General features: G+C 42.8%; 1 protein-coding gene across 1 annotated transcript in view; it reads left to right on the top strand.

The window, feature by feature from the left end:
* fbxo28 (F-box protein 28) overlaps positions 1-15,041 on the top strand; it is a 35,067-nt gene extending 20,026 nt beyond the window's left edge. Inside the window, exons 4-5 of the mRNA XM_054750611.2 lie at positions 12,909-13,104; positions 14,323-15,041. Coding sequence (XP_054606586.2) covers positions 12,909-13,104; positions 14,323-14,816 — 690 coding nt within the window. The 3' untranslated portion in view covers positions 14,817-15,041. The remainder of the gene's footprint in view (positions 1-12,908; positions 13,105-14,322) is intronic.
* Positions 15,042-17,086: the final 2,045 nt, after the last annotated feature.

Genomic DNA, 17,086 nt, shown 5'->3' with positions numbered 1-17,086 from the left:
AGGAGCCGTCAGCAGCACGTCATAGCTGCTGATAGGAACCGCTGTGGTCAACAGAACCTTTTCCACCGGAGCCGTCGGCAGCCGTCAGCAGCGCGAGTCGGCCGCGTCTCAGGAGCAGCATGTCGTGGCCCTTACGCGCCGGTTCTATTTTCTACGCGCAACGCCTCTGAAACGGGTCAAGTTCGACATTTTGGGGGAAGGAAAGACAGGAAATCGGACGCGGAAATGGAGAGAAGCTCCCAAGATTTTCAGAATAAAGAACGTTCTGCCTTCCGGTTGCTTTACTTTAAAAAAGGTTACCAACTGTGCGGCCCCGTGAGAAGTTATCACCTAGCTAGCGGTCTCCTTTGTTTTTCAGGTCCGTATTGGCGATTATAAAACGGACAGAACATAAAACAAACCATGTTGTAGTTTTCTCCTGCTTGTTGTTGTGTTTACTGACGAAGTCACTCGTGTGACTTCGTGCTCGGTCGGTGACAGCTGCTCCCCTGCTGCTTCGCTTCTCGTGGGAAGGGCCAAGCAGCAGCTTACGCGAGCAAGACGTGCTGCTGCAGTAACGTGCTGCTGACGGCTCCTGTGGAAACCCGGGGTAAGGGTGTGTCCGAATCCGGGGGCAGGATGCTTGTGAGGATGGGTCCTTGCTGGTCCAGCAAGGTCGGGTCCTTGCTCGAGTGCTAAGACTGGAAGCTAGCGGCTCTGAATTTGTGCTGTCTAGCTTTCACCTCTATGGTGGCCTGTAGGTCCTGACACAGCTGTGACAGCAGCTACACAAAAAGGAAACAAGCTAAAGCTAGCGAAAATTGAGCTGGAATATTTTAGGAGCTACAGCAACTTTACCACCATCACCAGCATTTGTTCACAACCGTTTCCAGGTAATGTAATTTTGTTTAGTCTACAATCTTTCAGGACTTGCATGTTACCCTCAAGCTTGGTTCATGCTTCTGCGTCCGCTCCACAAGGGAGAGACACGCACGGATTGACGAAATCGTTTAGCCTTCAGACTTCTCCGTCTCCTGGGGAGTGTTGCAAAGCAATTCCTCGCCAGGACAACAGAGGGCAGAACGCTGTTCTGGAGTGTTCTGTCATATATCCGGTCCAAGATGGTGCATTTAATTGTGTTTATGTATTTCAGAGACATTTTAACATGGACAAATTTGTCCCTCATTCTCCTCCACCTCTTTATGCGTTCGCCACCTCTAAACCCACGTTTCCATCCACAAATAAAACGCTTGCTGCCGGTTATTTTACTTCTCCAGTCACGGGTGAATAAACGTTCATATTTTTCCACGATCTCCAATCTGCTCTGAGTCTGCCACTAGATATCGTCGTTTTTGAGGGTGCAATGGCGGTGCTGTTGACGAAAGTGGCATCCTGACCTGTCACAATCACGTGTTCTCCGTCTCGTTTGACGGATGTTTAGAAAAGAGAGCTCGACTCCGTCCGTCGTTACAAGGGCTCTCCAGCAGACTCGCAAGAATGGATAATGGCGTTGTGGGTCTCCGTACCGATGCAGAAGCATAAACGAGGCTTTAGTTTCATGTATGTTTAAGGACTATTCTGCACATCTGCCTCAGTGCTGGTGAAAATGTAGCCCAGGAGAATGAGCTTGAGGGAGATGCTGCAGACAATGAGGCTGGTTTAGAGGCGGTCAGTGGTGCTCTGTCCTGGAGGAGGTACCAGCAAACCACCACTGCTGTTAACAGGCAAGTCATTTATGTAGGAACCTCTATTAAAAACAACACTGTGGTTTTATTTGCTGAAGAGTCACAATTGTTATACCAGTGGATCCATGAACCGTCTCCTCATTTCATATTTCTGAATGCATCTTAGAGATGTAACAGCTGTCGACCGAGCCAGCCCAGCAGGCCCTGTAGATGGACGATGGAGTGGGCAGTGAGAGGAAGCGTCCCAAAGCTCTCTCTGCAGACCGCCCTGTATGATGTGCCACCCTCTGACCAGAAACGTCCAGCCACCGGTCTGCTCCAGCCCTCCATCCATGTCTGGACCCTCCTGCAGCAGATCCAGCTGTACTGTTAAAGACTTCCTGCTCACTCAGTTTAAACAAATGAGTAACTCAGGTTAATCCTGCATCATGTGTACATAACTGTTCCATATTTGTTTTGATCTGAATATAATTGTCACGTATTATATACACATTCTTGTCTCCTTACCATCTTCTCATTTTCTGTTTATGTAACATGTTCAAAAACACCTGTAATTAATAAAACTGGTGTTAAAATGAATGATCAAAATGAGTTATCAGTTATTATTTGTTTTAATAAATGTGTTCAAATGTCAGACAACTAAATAACAACATTAACATGATAATAGTGGAAGGCCTCCCTCCCATGAGGGCTACTAGTAACTACAGCAGTGAGCCTCTCCTGATTCTGGTTACCTGCAGTCCTAAACAGAGAAAATCAGAAATCACAGGTGGCAGAGAGGCAAACACATTTATCCACATGAGAAGATAAAAATTATATTCTTCACACATACTATCTTTATTTGTTCTTTAAAACATGTCAACTGTAAGTCCCTGAATGTAAAACTCTACTTTTCACAGCAGAACACACAAAGTACTGTAGTCATGTGTAAATAGGTTCACTCTTCACCTCCAAGTGTAATAAAAACACTTCTTTGCTCTGTTGATCTTTTAAAAAAGCTTAATTTACTAAAGAAATATAATAACTACGGGACCCGCCGTACAAGCTCGTTATGGCTGATTTCTGCCTAACATTTAATTAAAAAGTCAAAAATACCAATGGAAAATGTTTATAAACAGAACCGCTTTAAGCTTGTTAGTTTTTTATGGCTATTTTTTAAACAAACTTACATTTAAAACTTAGCTGCTCTCCTGTTTTTCCATTCCATTTTATTTATAAAGCACATGTCTACACGGCCGAGGCCAACCAAAGTGCTGCACAGTAAAAGAGCATAAAAATCAACACACGGGAAGAAGTAATAAAAGTAGTACAGTAACTACTTCCTGTTTCTCTTCCTGTTGAAATCTTAACAGCAGGCACGCAAAGCATGCTGGGATAGCCTTGCTCTGAGGACCCATCCTCAAAATGTGGGTGGAGCGAGGACACAATCGAGGACGCAACAATGAATATTCTTGGAATTCACACAGTACTCGTCGCTGCGCTGTGACATCATCGACCTCAAAATGCGTCCTCACAAGCGTCCTGCCCCTGGATTTGGACACACCCTTAAGTTACTGGGCGAAGCCATATTAGACACCATGTTTCCTTCTATGGGAGCCTGTGAGGGCAAAAAAGTTGTATTTATTGTATGAATTGTGCTATATAAATAAATAAAGTTAGTTACAAATCAGTAAATGCCTTTTCAAACAGTTACAAAACTTTTGCCATTCATTAATGTTTTACACATTTACCTCTTCACTTACTGCCAGTGATTAAACAGAGTCTGATGTTCTTGTTATTTTGCTGGAGCTTCCACTCCCAGGGATTTTTGACCTTAGTGGTCATCCATTGGTAAGGTCTTACTCAAACACAAAAATACTGCTTGTTTGCAATTATTTAGGTATGTACTGCCTCCTATTGCCAGAGAAAACACACACTAATACACAATAAATATACTAAAGAAACTGACCAAAATAAATAAATAAAAGTCCTTATTTGATACAAAAATCAACAAACATTTTACTGAGGGTCATGATTATATAGGGGAAAATATCTTAATTTTACTATGCCCAAAGTTGTAATGTTTTTTCAATAAAATTATGACTTTCATTTTATGATTCAATGAACAAATGTTTTTGAGAAATCCTAAAAAATTATCCATGTTTCATCGCAAAATGACTTAAATATTCTCAGATGCCAATGTCTACATGTGGACTAATAAGCTTTTACTTTATGTCTGTAGAGTGCAACAATAGGTTCTTTTGGATAAAGCAGTTCTAGGAACTGAGCTCTTGGAGCCATTTTTTTAGGATTTAGGTCCTATAACTACCCTTCCCGAGGGAACCTGTTCAAATTGCATTCACGCAGTGCTCAGGGGACCTTTAAGAGACGAACGTGATGAAACCTCCTGCAACACTGACATGTTATTTAAGCGCCAGAGACCAATGAGGAAATTAAACAACGTCATCATGCTAACATGGAGAGCAAGAATGAAAACTATGTTCATGACCTGCTTGATGAGATTAGCTTCGATGAGAGATCAAATCACAATAATCACATGGAGGCTGGTAGAGCATGCACAGTCTGGAGATAAAGAATCCAGCAGCTAGCCATTGTCCGTTTCATGGAGGAAGATAGGAAAGCTGCACAGCAGATAAACAAGACTGTGTGTAAGCTTAGCCTATTAAACGCTTGCTGATTGTATGCATATCGTATGATTAAACATCTTAGACTGTATTGTGTTGTTGAGCAGATTACATTAAGTGGATATTTCAGATTATATTTTAACTTGCATTCTCCATCCATTCATCCATTTTCAGCCACTTATCCGGGGTCGGGTTGCCGAGGCAGGATGGCCCAGACTTCCCTCTCCCCAGTTACTTGGGCCAGTTTTGCCTTCCGGCTCAGCTCTTCACCACAACAGATCAGTACAACGCCCGTATCACTGCAGACGCAGCACTAATCCGCCAATCGATCTCGCGCTCCAGCTTTCCCTCACTCATAAACAAGACCCAGAGATACTTAAACTCCTCCACTTGGGGCAGGACCTCATCCCTGACCCGGAGAGGACATTCTACCCTTTACTGTTTGCGTTTTAGATGTAGTTGCGACTCGTTGCGCAACATTTTTCACCATCTATCTGGGTCCAGAACAAAGCTTATGACTGGTGGAAAAAGGTTGTTCCAAGTTTTACTGATGGAGAATTTCATATGTCCAGTCAGACCTTATATGTCTATCGCCGCCTGAAGCCTGCCCTAGAGAATGGACACAGCGTATCACTTTAAAAGAGACGAAACACAGAACACCTTTCATAATAAATCGCATTTTGTTTGATAGAGAGAACGACATGTAGACATAAATTCACACCATTAAAGATAAAATGTTCCTTTGGAAGTTGTCACACTTCATTTAAGAGTCATCATTCATGTGGGATCAAACGATGTTACATACTGGGAGTCTGTCATCACACAACAGCATTGACCATCTCTTTGACCTTCTTAACTCATTCACTGCCATTGACGACTAAAGTCGTCATTTTAGATCCAACCGTTCACTGCCATTGACGACTAAAGTCGTTAGGGCTGAAACGATTCCTCGAGTACCTCGAATAATTCGAGTACAAAAAATCCTCGAGTCAAATTCTCTGCCTCGAGGATTCGTTTAATTCATATTTAATTAATTCGTGGCTTTGCAGTCGCCCGTGGTCATGTTTCACCCGGACTGAAATAAGTGACGCACATGCCCACTGGACTGCACACGAGAGTAGCGAATGTAACTTAACTTTCTCTTAAGCCATGGCGGACAACGTGGACCCCGGTGGAGTGCGAAAAAGACAGAAAATGTCAAAGATGTGGGACCATTTTTCACGTCGTTAGGCGGAAAACGTAGTCCAGTATAAATACTGTAAAATGGATTAAGTCTACCACAACACCACATCCTCCGTGCTGCAGCACCTGTAAATGTCACTTCTGCATGCGGACTCGGAGCCTCTACAAGATAATGCTTTTTAGCCTGTTTTTCTATATATTCTGCGGACACTGTGCGACTTTTTCGTTTGTAGCACTCAGTTTCAGCTCACACCGTACGTCTGGTAGCAACACGTCGGACTTAAAATGTGCTAAAAAATAGCAGTTTTTACACAACACGTCGGACTTTTTATTGTGTTATTGATGTCTGTTGTCCCTCGGGATTGCAGCAGGAGGACACAGGTATTTATGAGTGGCGGAGGAAAACGAAAGAAAGTAAATAAATGTTTTGTGACCAGTATAATTTGACAAAACCACGGCAAACATGCTTTCTCGACAATCCTTGTTATTGTGTGAGAAAAAAAGTGTTGAAATTAAAACGGACGTGTGTTAATAGGGAACAGCCGGCGAGCTGTTTGCGCATGCACCGTGAGCGGTTCTGGTTCTGTTTGGGCCGCAGCCGCTCGCAGCGCTACTTCAACAGTTATCCTCCTAGTTTTTGTCTGGCTTGCAGGCTAGCAGATTCTCGCACGAGGGGAAAATCGGCTCAGGTTGTGTACTTATTTTTTGCACAGCCATTTGTTTACTGTGAAGTAAAGTTGAAGTGCTGAAGTTTTGCAAACTAATTTTGAATAAAACTTGAAGAGTAACTGGCAATTGCTTGCTCATTTTAACAGGTCTTTCATAATTATAACATGCTATTTGATATAATGGTTTACAAATACAAAAGGGTAATTTATTAGAGTACTCGATTAATCGAAAAAAATATTCGATAGAGTACTCGATTACAAAAATATTCGATAGCTGCAGCCCTAAAAGTCGTCATGTGCATTTTTTTACTGTTTGAGCATCGGAACAAGCCCCCGCTCTGAGAGAACCAACATCTCAGCCCTGAAGCCGATCTTCATCCGCATACGTCACAGATCACATGATCAGGAAGCAACACATCCATGTGTTTGGAGATCGTTTTGGGCCGTTCCTGTAAAAAAAGTGAGGCGCGAACCGGAAAAGCGTCTGCCGACCAGAATTCGACAACGGATTATGAAAGAACGGATAATGCTCGAAACACGCGGCTTCTTACTGATGTAAGAGTTGAGTCTCCTCTTTGTTTTGGTTGTTTTGGCATCGACATCATGCTAGCGCGCAATGTTCTGTGACTCTTAAAAAAACAGTAAAAACGGTGAGAAACGCTGGCAGCGAAGGCCGTTAGTGATCAGGAAACGGCTGGCAGTGAATGGGTTAAGAGCAGCAGAATGTCTTTTTTCATCTCTGGCCTGATTCACACATTTTCTCATAGATATGGAAGTTTTACACACCATAATTGTGTGAATGTGTGTGTGAATAGATGAATGGTACACTGTAGTGCGCTTTGGAGTCCTCTGAATCTGAAAGGCGCTATACAAGTGCCGGTCATTTATCATTTTAGCCATCTGCTCTCTCTCCACTCCAGCCTTCAGTCTGCTTGCAGGTCCTTTAGTTTTGGTTTCATTGATAAATTTAACCCGTTTTGTAACCATTCCTCCTTTTTCAGGCGAAATGGTATTCACCCTAACCGTTATGGTTCAAACATGCTAACCGCAAACATCTGGTATGCTGAGCAGTTCCATAGATGTATATCTATGGCGGATTCCCTTTCACAGTCATGACGGCTTACATCCCAGCCATCTACGCCTTCGGCCATCGCTCACGCCGCCACTCCAGATAACATTGCCCCTAACAGTCCTCCCCAGATGCAACCATCATCTGTGTGTTTTCCAAAGGTCACTGTCCCCAAAATTTCTGCGGACAAACCCAAAACTTTTCTTATTCCAGTTAATTTATCAACTAGCAAATACATAAACTGTATTAATGGCCAGAGAACCCAGAAATGCACCAGATGTTTATGACCCATTCCTCTCCAACAAGTTAGGAAAGAAAAATGTTCTCCAGAATTCAGTTCAGTGTGCCCTGTTAAATGCCCGCTCCATTTCAATCAAATCCTTTATTTTAAATGAGCTGTTCATCAAAGAAAAGAACTGATTATTTCTTACTGAGACATGGCAGCAAGATGGAAATTTCACACACTTCAATGAAATATGCTGTAGTGGTCATACTTTATAGTGTGACGACTGCAAATTAATTATGACCAGTAAGATGTGATTATTCCATATAAATATGAAATATCAATCTGATTGATCTTTGAATATGTAATCAGAAGAGTCTAGGGTTCTTTGCTTGTTCAGGGACCATAAACACACTTCGTATTAATTCAGACAGAGTCAAGTATGTAGTTAAAAGGAATTTTATTCTTTTCTAAACTAATGATTATACATGACAAGATATGAATAATGAGATGTGATGGAGTGGATATGCGGTGATGGAATGTGATGTGTGAGGTGGTGTGATGTAAGTTAGATGTTTATCAGAATCTTCTGAAAGAAATTGTGGAATCTGGGTGTAAAATAATTTATTGTCTGCTATAAACTAGAGAGTCGATTATTAATAAAACCGCATCAGACACAATCTGTTGTGTCTACAAACCCTGGCAGAGACCCCCAGCAGATCCAGACTGTCAGAAGTCGGGTGGACTTCACGGCACCTGGAGCCAGTTAGTGGTGTGCATCTCTACCTGCCTCACGATTCGATCCGATTCCGATTATCTGCCTAAAGATTCGATTTGAGTCTGAAATGCATCACGATTCTTCACACAAAAATTTTCATTACTTAATAAAAGCAGTAGAATAGTTTTCAATTTATTTTTGATTTCGAAATCCTTGAAAAACAGAACATTCATCTATTCACTATAGTGAGCAATAATGTTTAAAGTGTGCTGCCTATAAATACTTAAATAATTCAAGAAATAATGTTTTCGGTAGAGCAGCTTTAAGATAGAATATTACTGAACTTAAACATAGTAAACAAATACTGTGTTAAGTGATTCTTTCACATCCAGGATCCCAAAACCGAAATTAGCCCAGACATCCGATTTAAATGTAACGGGTACATCTTTGATTACTGGTAATGTTGGCCCTGTTTCCCTGTCCGCCTTTTCTGTTTCAAATTGGCGCTAGGGCAACGCAGTACGCATGTCATTGCAACTCTGCCCCCAGAAGTAATTGTAAAACCTCAAAACTTGATTGTCCTGCATAGACATAGACCAGGAGTCGGCAACCTGTTCCCATCAAAGAGCCATTATTACCCGTTTCCCACGGTAAAGAAAACACCGCAGCAGCTGCGGCGTTGTGGGCGGGGCCTACCCTCAGACAGCAGAGCGCTAATGTGTTGGCTCACAACAGGTGACAGCAGCCAGTACCGGTCGCTCGTGTACGTCAAAGCTATCTTTCATAAGACGATAATCAATAAAACGATTTATATAAAGTGGATCCAGAAGTTGTAGCCCGTCTCTGCCTACAATATTTTGATATTTTTCACCCTGTTGGTGGTTTTACTGAGTAGGTGCCACTTTTGTCATACGTTTCTTTTTAAAACATGTTTAGACTGTTCAGAATACAAATCCAGGCTCTGTCATGTTTGATTGTTGTAATTAAACTTTGTAGGTGGGGGAGGTCAGAAAAGGATCCGATCATTTTGTTTTCCCCTCATTTACAGCGACGGAGATACCGGCGCAGTGCGCCTGGCTCTGGTGTTAATCAAGTTTAATTATATCTATTTTCACAAGAAAACAGAACAGTTAAAAGCAGGGCGTGTGTTGTGTTGACCGGATAGTTCCCGTATTTTACCGTTTATTTTGACGGAGAAAGAATAGAAAGAACTACCCCGACGCATGCAGACGAACTGACACTTTATTCGTTTCGCGCAGATGTAGCTAATCACTTAAGAAATGATTCCCATCTGAGCTTGACACGGAGCTCAGCGCAGCTCGCTGTCAGCGCGTACGTACGGCGCACAGCGAGCTGAAGTTGTGGAGAGGGGCTTGGAGCACGTCGCAGAACCAAAGCGCAGGAAGATTCCTCCGACTGAAGCGAGACATGTCACTTAGAAAATGTTCCCTGATTATGAAACTTTGGCTGAATAGTGCTTGTTCCTGTCTCCAATGTGGCGACACATCCAGGAGCCGTCTGAGGAGAGTCCCTGAATCTCACATCCTCGTCAGCTCAGAATGCGCCTTTATGATTACGCACAAGCATGACGCGTCAACCCGGTCTCACAGTAAGACCGGGTTGGAACTGTTCAGGTTTACGCAGACAATCTTTACATTTAGAATTGGCTTACAGGTGTAAAATTAATGCAGTAAAATATAAAGCTTTTTATTTAAATATCCATTCATTATTTTATAAGCACAGAGAGCCGCATCAGATGGATGGAAGAGCCGCATGCGGCTCCAGAGCCGCGGTTGCCGACCCCCGACATAGACATAGGGAGAGAATCTCATTATGTCACGTTGCTGCATCGATGCGGAATCGTGCACGGCTGAATCGCGATGCATCTTAGAATCGATCATTTTTCCCACCTCTAGAGCCAGTAGATTAACTCTGTAGGGGGTACCGAAGTTCGTAGAAAAGACTGTAGTACAACCAGGTCGGTCCAGAGTCGTCTCCCGGATCACAACAGATAGCTGTTCTAGATGCAAACGATTTCATCTGTTTCTGAATAGATGAAGGAACCGTTTTGCTGTGTCAGCTGTAGGCAGCTTTTAGCTTGTCGAAAGCTTGTCAAGAGGTGCGGTGTGAGCAGAGTTTCCCTCCGATGGCTAGTCAGAGTTAGCTCAACTAACAGGATGGTGAATCTCACAGAATGCTGGAATGCTGAATCACTCCCCAGTGATTGTTTTAATATTCTCATATTATGATTTACTTGGCCAATCGGGACGTGCCATGTTAAGGGGTGTTAACAAACAAACCTCAGAACATCACGCCTTCTTTCAGATACAGGATGCTCTGATTTGTGGGTAAGAAAATATCTCTGTGCAGTGACGTTACATTAATTTGAATTTATCTCTAATGAACATTGTGTCTGAGTGTAGTAGGTAGGGCTGGGGGTAAACGATTATTTTTAAAACGATTATTCTGACGATTATTTTATCGAATAGTCGACTATTCTAATGACTATTTATACAATTAATCTAATGATTATTTTTCTATTGCACAATTAACAAAAACCAGAAAATCTCAAATAAATTCCTCAAAAAAATTGATAAATTCTTACTGTAAGAGAATAAACACTACAGGCCTTCCATTTTGTATAACACTGCTTTTATTGTGTTGGTTGGTTATGTTCTGGTGACATGTAGAACTTGGGAGTGCAGGCTGCTGCCTGAGAGGTGGTAGAAGATGGAGTGTCTCCATGCTGCTTTGTTTTGGTCACTTATGTGTGTGAGGCGAGTGGTCTTACGGGTTAAACCAAACTCAGGTGATATTTTACACTAAACCGAAAACCCACAACACTCTAAATGTAATAAAAGGGAGATCTACACCACAAAAAAGATGAACTCTAAACCAAAACATAACAGCTTATCCCAACGCAAGAAGCTGTTAGCGAAGATGCTAACAGTAGCTTTACCAATGTTAAGTTCAAGTTGCCAAGTTTAAATAAACCAAAATACCCAGCAGCAAACAGACCAGCACGGAGGAGAGACTGCTACCACCAAAACAGCTCTCCTCATGTCTGAAAGAAGCTCCTTTATTAAGGGAGAAGCGCTCCCGGTGATTTTCTACATCTGCGATAGACACGAAGCAGCGCATCTGACCCCGGAAGTTGTTGTCCGTTGCCGGGAGACGAAGGCGGGCAAAACAGGAAAGGAATCTAGTAGTGGACGGACATTGTTCAGGGTCTTCGGTATTTGGCGGAGATGTTAGTGAAGGCGGAGAAGAGGGCGAACTAGAGGAAAAACGGGCAGATTCCTCCTCTATTTACAAACTCCTGGGGATGCAACATGTGGGCGCGGTGCGTCGACTTCCGGATCTGACGTCGACAAATTTTTAGAATCGAGCCGTCGACTTCGTCGAGGCTTCGCTACAGCCCTAGTAGTAGGGCTGTCGCGGTTGAGGAATTCCCCCTGCGGTGATTCAGGGTGGCTTAATATTGCGGTGTGCGATATTATTGCAGCACTTTTTTTTATTGCAGTACTATCTAAACATAATGTTTACACATTTAAAAAAGGTTAAAAATTGCTGTGCCTTCTTTAATAACACTTTACTGAATGCAGATCAAAGGGCAGTAACAACACAGATCGCAGTAACGTTTGTTTCTCCGACAGTCGGAGTCCGACTGAACTTAAAAACAACAAAATTCAGGAGAAGGTTAAACTTTTAAATGCAAATTTGGCTGCAGCATCTAACAAATAAGAAACAAGTCCCCATTTTGTTTAGTTGTTTAAAATCAAGCATAAAAAATTACATGTACCGGGCGCGCGCGCGCCGGGGGGCGGGCGCACTATCATTTCACTTTCACACACACGAATGATGGTGCTTTATAGCTCGGTCACGTCCTTGTTACCCACAAGCAAAACCAGCATGTTAACCATATACGGTTTGAGAGAGGATCTGAGAGGGGTGGCAACATTTCCAGCAACACTGAAAACCCTCTCGGATGGTGCGCTCATTGCACTAACGCACACGTACTTGCGTGCGACTCTGGCGAGCAAAGGGAATCTCTCCCGGTTGTTGCTCCACCATGTCAGGGGGGTTTCTTTAGGGTGGATGCATTCCTCCTGCAGGTAGCGAGTGAGCTCCAGCTCGGCTCAAACTCTCTTCGGGACGGTTGCAGAAGCAGTGCTTGTCCGGGACTTCAGCAGGTCTCCGAGCGTTTATTATTATTATTTTTGCCGCTGGTGGCAGCTCTGTCTTGGCCAAGGACTCTGGCTGCGCAGCAGCTGACGTACTGAAAACCAAAGTGCTCCCAAAGGAGCGAAGTAACGTTTCGTTTTGATACCAGTGCAGCCATCCTTCTCTACATGCATCATTGAGTTGAACCAAGTTCAGTAATCGCGGTGGTCCATGATGCAGCGCGGTGGGCTTCTTCATATTGCGATATTTCATTTTTGCGGTTACAGTTTTTATAGCTCAGAAAACTAGGTTGCATAAATAATGTCTTTTGCTGACCTTAAGCTGAGTTTCTGTAAGGATTATCTGCTAACTAAAGCCAGGTGTGTTGGAGGACAGAAATGACTAGATCATGTAGGACAAGTAACCTTGAGGACTGGAGTTTGACACTTTTGCTGTAGAGCCTTCTGTAAGATGGCTCTGGAAGACCAGCGTTTCACATGTTGGTTTTGCTGTTTCTGCATCTTAGCGTTGTAAATACAGTCAGTAGAACTAACATCAGAATATTTTTCTGTGGTTTGTATCATTTTTCCTCTTAGGTGATCGATGAGATCTACCGTGTTCTGCGATATGTAAACTCTACTCGAGCCCCCCAGCGAGCTCATGAGGTTCTCCAGGAGCTGAGGGACATCTCTTCCATGGCCATGGAGTATTTTGATGAAAAGATCGTCCCTATTTTGAAGAAAAAGCTTCCAGGGACCGATTTGTCTGGCCGTCTCATCGGATCTGCACCAGGTAATTTTATTTGTGGTGTAATGTGATGGATGTGGTTACTTTATGATTTCCCATCTCTACTGGGTGTTCCGGAGAAAAGGCAGCCAGATTGGTGATGTCACTGCATGGATTGGCTCCTGTAATCTCAAAGGTTGTAGTTCCCTTTGAATTCAGTTATCACCGGCCATGAGATGCTACCATGGTCTGCTAGTAAGACGCCCCACGTCTGATGAGTTGTTGCATCTGATGCTGCTTGCAAGTGTTGCAAAGAGGCTTTGACCTTGGGTCAATAGAAAGGATGGTTCTGTGTGCTTTGCTTACCCAGTCGGCCTAACCGGGAAGCTGGCTGAGAACTGGTTAGTTCAGGAATTGAACTCCAATTTATAAACTGTTGTTTACAAATTTAGACAATTCAGTTTGACAAGTTTCAAGGACATTACCAAAATACCTCAAACATCCCTCCTTCACTCAGACACTTAGGAAGGTTATATTCTTAATGTGAAATAAAATGTCAAACATTTATGTGAAGTGAATATATTAACCATTAACAATAATATGGTAATATTAATGTGTTCATGCTAATAGATTAACATTATTAAATTCAACAAATACTAATCTGGTTTAATTTAAGATCTGAAATAAATCATCACAGGAATAACATTCATGTGAACCCATTATTCATTCATGTAGAGTATTGGACATGTTGGATTTAAACATATTGTCCATTCAACAAAAATGATTATATAAAATATAAAGTTATAAAGACATTTTATGAGCCAGGAAAGATAAACTTTATTCAAAGAGGACAGAGAAGAAGTCCTGTGTCTGTTGCAGGCTTGATGACTTCTGACAAACCACAGGATAAGTTAAGAATATCGGGTCAAGTTCATAGACTTCATGTCGGCACCACGGTGTCAGATTGACCTGTATAAAGTAACGTTTTTGGTCATATTGGTGAAATAAATGGCCATTTGGTACACTACAGTGAAAAGAAAATGGCTGCCTTTAAGAAACCAAATGTTTCATTAGGATGGTGTGACCAGTATAAAGCAATAAATATAAAATCTAACTGGAGTATACCTTGTGTGAGTTTAACTGTGAGTGAGAGAAGAGAGACCTTCGTTACACTCAGATGAAGCAGAATTAGGTCAGAACACTAAAACCGTTTCAGAGTACCAGGTCAGGTCTCACTGCAGTGCCACACAGATTCCACTTTCATGCCTTTATCTGTTTCCACAGTGGCGTGTCCTTCCACCTCCCTGACCAACCTGTCCCTGCTGGCTAAGAACACCCCGTCTCGCTCTGAGATGACAAAGGTGCAGCAGCAGATCAAAGTCAACGGGGCGTCCATGACAGTTCTGCGGCGAGAGATGCAGGAAATTCGTGTGAAACAGCTCGAGCAGCAGAAGCAGTTGCAGGACCAGGAGCAAAAGCTGCTGGAGCAGAGCCAGGTGATCGGTGAACAGAACGCCCGACTAGCAGAGCTGGAGCACAAGCTCCGTGAGCTGATTGACAGTGGTGCTGCAGTCATAGGAGGACCCCAACCCTCCACGTCCAGCCCTCCTGCCATGACCCCTGCTGCTGCCAGCATGCCTCCTGCTATGTTGGCTTGTGACAATGTGGCTGTAACGTCACCCAGACAACTGGAGGGTGAGGACAGCGCCTCGCTGAAGCGCAACAGAATGAGCTCAGACTTTCCAAGACATTCCAAACGACTGCGCAGGCGGAAATGAGGATGCTGGTTTTTAGTTTGACTGATTGCACCAACCTCTCCACATCCTGTATATCATCACTCACACCATCCTGTTGGGTCTTACCGATGTTAGAATCACACCTCCACCATTGAAACTACAGCACGTACACTTGACTGGAGCTTTTAACTCTCCCGCATTGTTAATGGGGCCACATGAGCCCCAGGTGCTTTTTATTTATTTTTTATTCGGAGTGTTTAACCACCCCCTGTCCTGAAGGGGTCACCTGACAGGACAGTGGAAGGTTAAAACACGTTTGCACACTAGAGCTGAACGATATATCGTTTATTTGCCGGAAATTGCTATTTCAAACAACGGGATCACGTGTTTGTCAAAACTGCTGTTTTAGCTTGACCGATACAGGATCGGTTGTGTCAACTATTTTAGACATCAGGGTTTTCCCATGTTACGGGGCAGCAACTAGCAGGAGGGTGCCGGAGCTGAGCCCAATTCTTCAGTTGACAGAGCGGCACATTCTGATTATTCTCCCGATTTTTTTTCCTTATGTAGCAACGCTAGAGCCGATAATAATGACTGTGGGAGTCTGACTCTGGTGCAAATGTTGTCTCTCAGCACCATGGGGGAGTGAGGGACAGAGAGACTTCTCCAGCAGCAGAATGGAGTTCACCGTCGTAACACTAAGTGAACCTGAAAGTGCAACTTTTCTTCAAACGGTTTGAATTTTTCTAATGGCACACAGGTATTCAAGCAAGCATGTTAAACGTGTTTGGTGTCAGAGCGGTGTTTATTCTGTGTTTTAGTAAGGAAAAGAAACGGCCCAGAACCACCTTGGTAAATAATGCAGGGACAACTCTCAATGCATTTTTTAAATACATTTGAATGCAATTTTGACCTTCAGTTTTTCTCATTGCATTAATAAAGTAGAACAAGAAGAACAAGAACCTGTCTACATAAAAATCACAAGTTGCTTCACCAGCACATTAAAGAATAAAGGATAATGGGACAAAAACATTAATAGCTTCTAATGTTTTATTTTATATATCTCTACATTATGAATGATGTGTGTAACCTTGATTTGATTTTCATAGAAAAATTACAATTCAGTTTTTTCCTAATAGCATTCAGCCCTACTGCACACGTACAATGATTGTATAAAATTTTAACAAGGAAATTCGGCTCTAATTAGCCAAGAACAAAACTTCAGGTGGTTTTCAAACTTTCTTAGTATGTCTCATTGTTACTATTACTGTGTGTCTAACTCGCATATTAATTATGACATGCTAATATTTTGTAGTCATTCCAGTCATAAATGAATATGAAGTCGGACTGTGGTATTGGTAACCTGACCCAGCATGTGCAGTCTATCAGAGTGATTAGATTCTTCTGATTTTGCCAGTCGGAGGATGACAACCATCTGACAGGAACTTAATCGATCTGCTCAGGCACAGACGTCACTGAAGCCAAACACTGAACCTAGCCTGTCTCTGGTAATGATGGTCGAGCTGTCCAAAAGAGTTTGAATGAAGGGTACTGGACTTCTTTGGTTTCCAGAAGACATTTTGTTTCTCATTCAAGGAGCTTTGTCAATTCTGACTGGAATATGGGAAGGTCAAGCTCATAAACTGGCTGTCTATTGTTGCTTAACGAGCCAAAACAATTAATGAATACCTCTCCTCTCTATTGTGAGGGAATCGTGTTGATTACATACAGGAGGGTGTGACCTAGAATGAAACTGCTTAGGAGTAAGATTTAGAGCTACATTATACTGTTAGGGGATGTTTTAGTCTTTGCTAAAGAGAGAAGAGAAGAGACTGCTTTTCCTTCTTATAGAGACCGGTTAGAAGGAGGAGCCTTCCCATTAGAAAGAGCTACTGTAACCTTGATCCTCAGTTCTTCAGCTTCTGCTTTCCTTAAGCTTGAGTTATACTTCTCCATCTGCGTCAGTGCGGAGACACGCAACGCCACTATGCGTCGGCGGAAGGGCTCTCCGACGGGCTCGCAGCAGGTGACAGAGACGTGCCCAAAATTTTAAATATCCACCAAAAGTGATGGAGACTGCAAGCTTGTGATTGGTCAGGACGCTGCTTCCTGTAAATTTGTTACCAGCACCGCCGTTGCCCTGTTAAAAAGTAAAAAGATATTTAGCAGCAGACCCAGAACAAATTGAAGAATGCATTATGGAAAAAGTCCAAAAATATGAGCGTTTATTCACTCGAGACTTGAGAAGTACAAAATATGGAATAAACGTGGACGGAAATGACAGTAAAAGGGTTTAGAGGTGTGACCGCGTG

Source organism: Nothobranchius furzeri, chromosome 12 (genome assembly GCF_043380555.1).
Source record: "Nothobranchius furzeri strain GRZ-AD chromosome 12, NfurGRZ-RIMD1, whole genome shotgun sequence".
NCBI lineage: Eukaryota > Metazoa > Chordata > Actinopteri > Cyprinodontiformes > Nothobranchiidae > Nothobranchius > Nothobranchius furzeri.
This window is presented reverse-complemented; position numbering and strand designations above follow the sequence as displayed.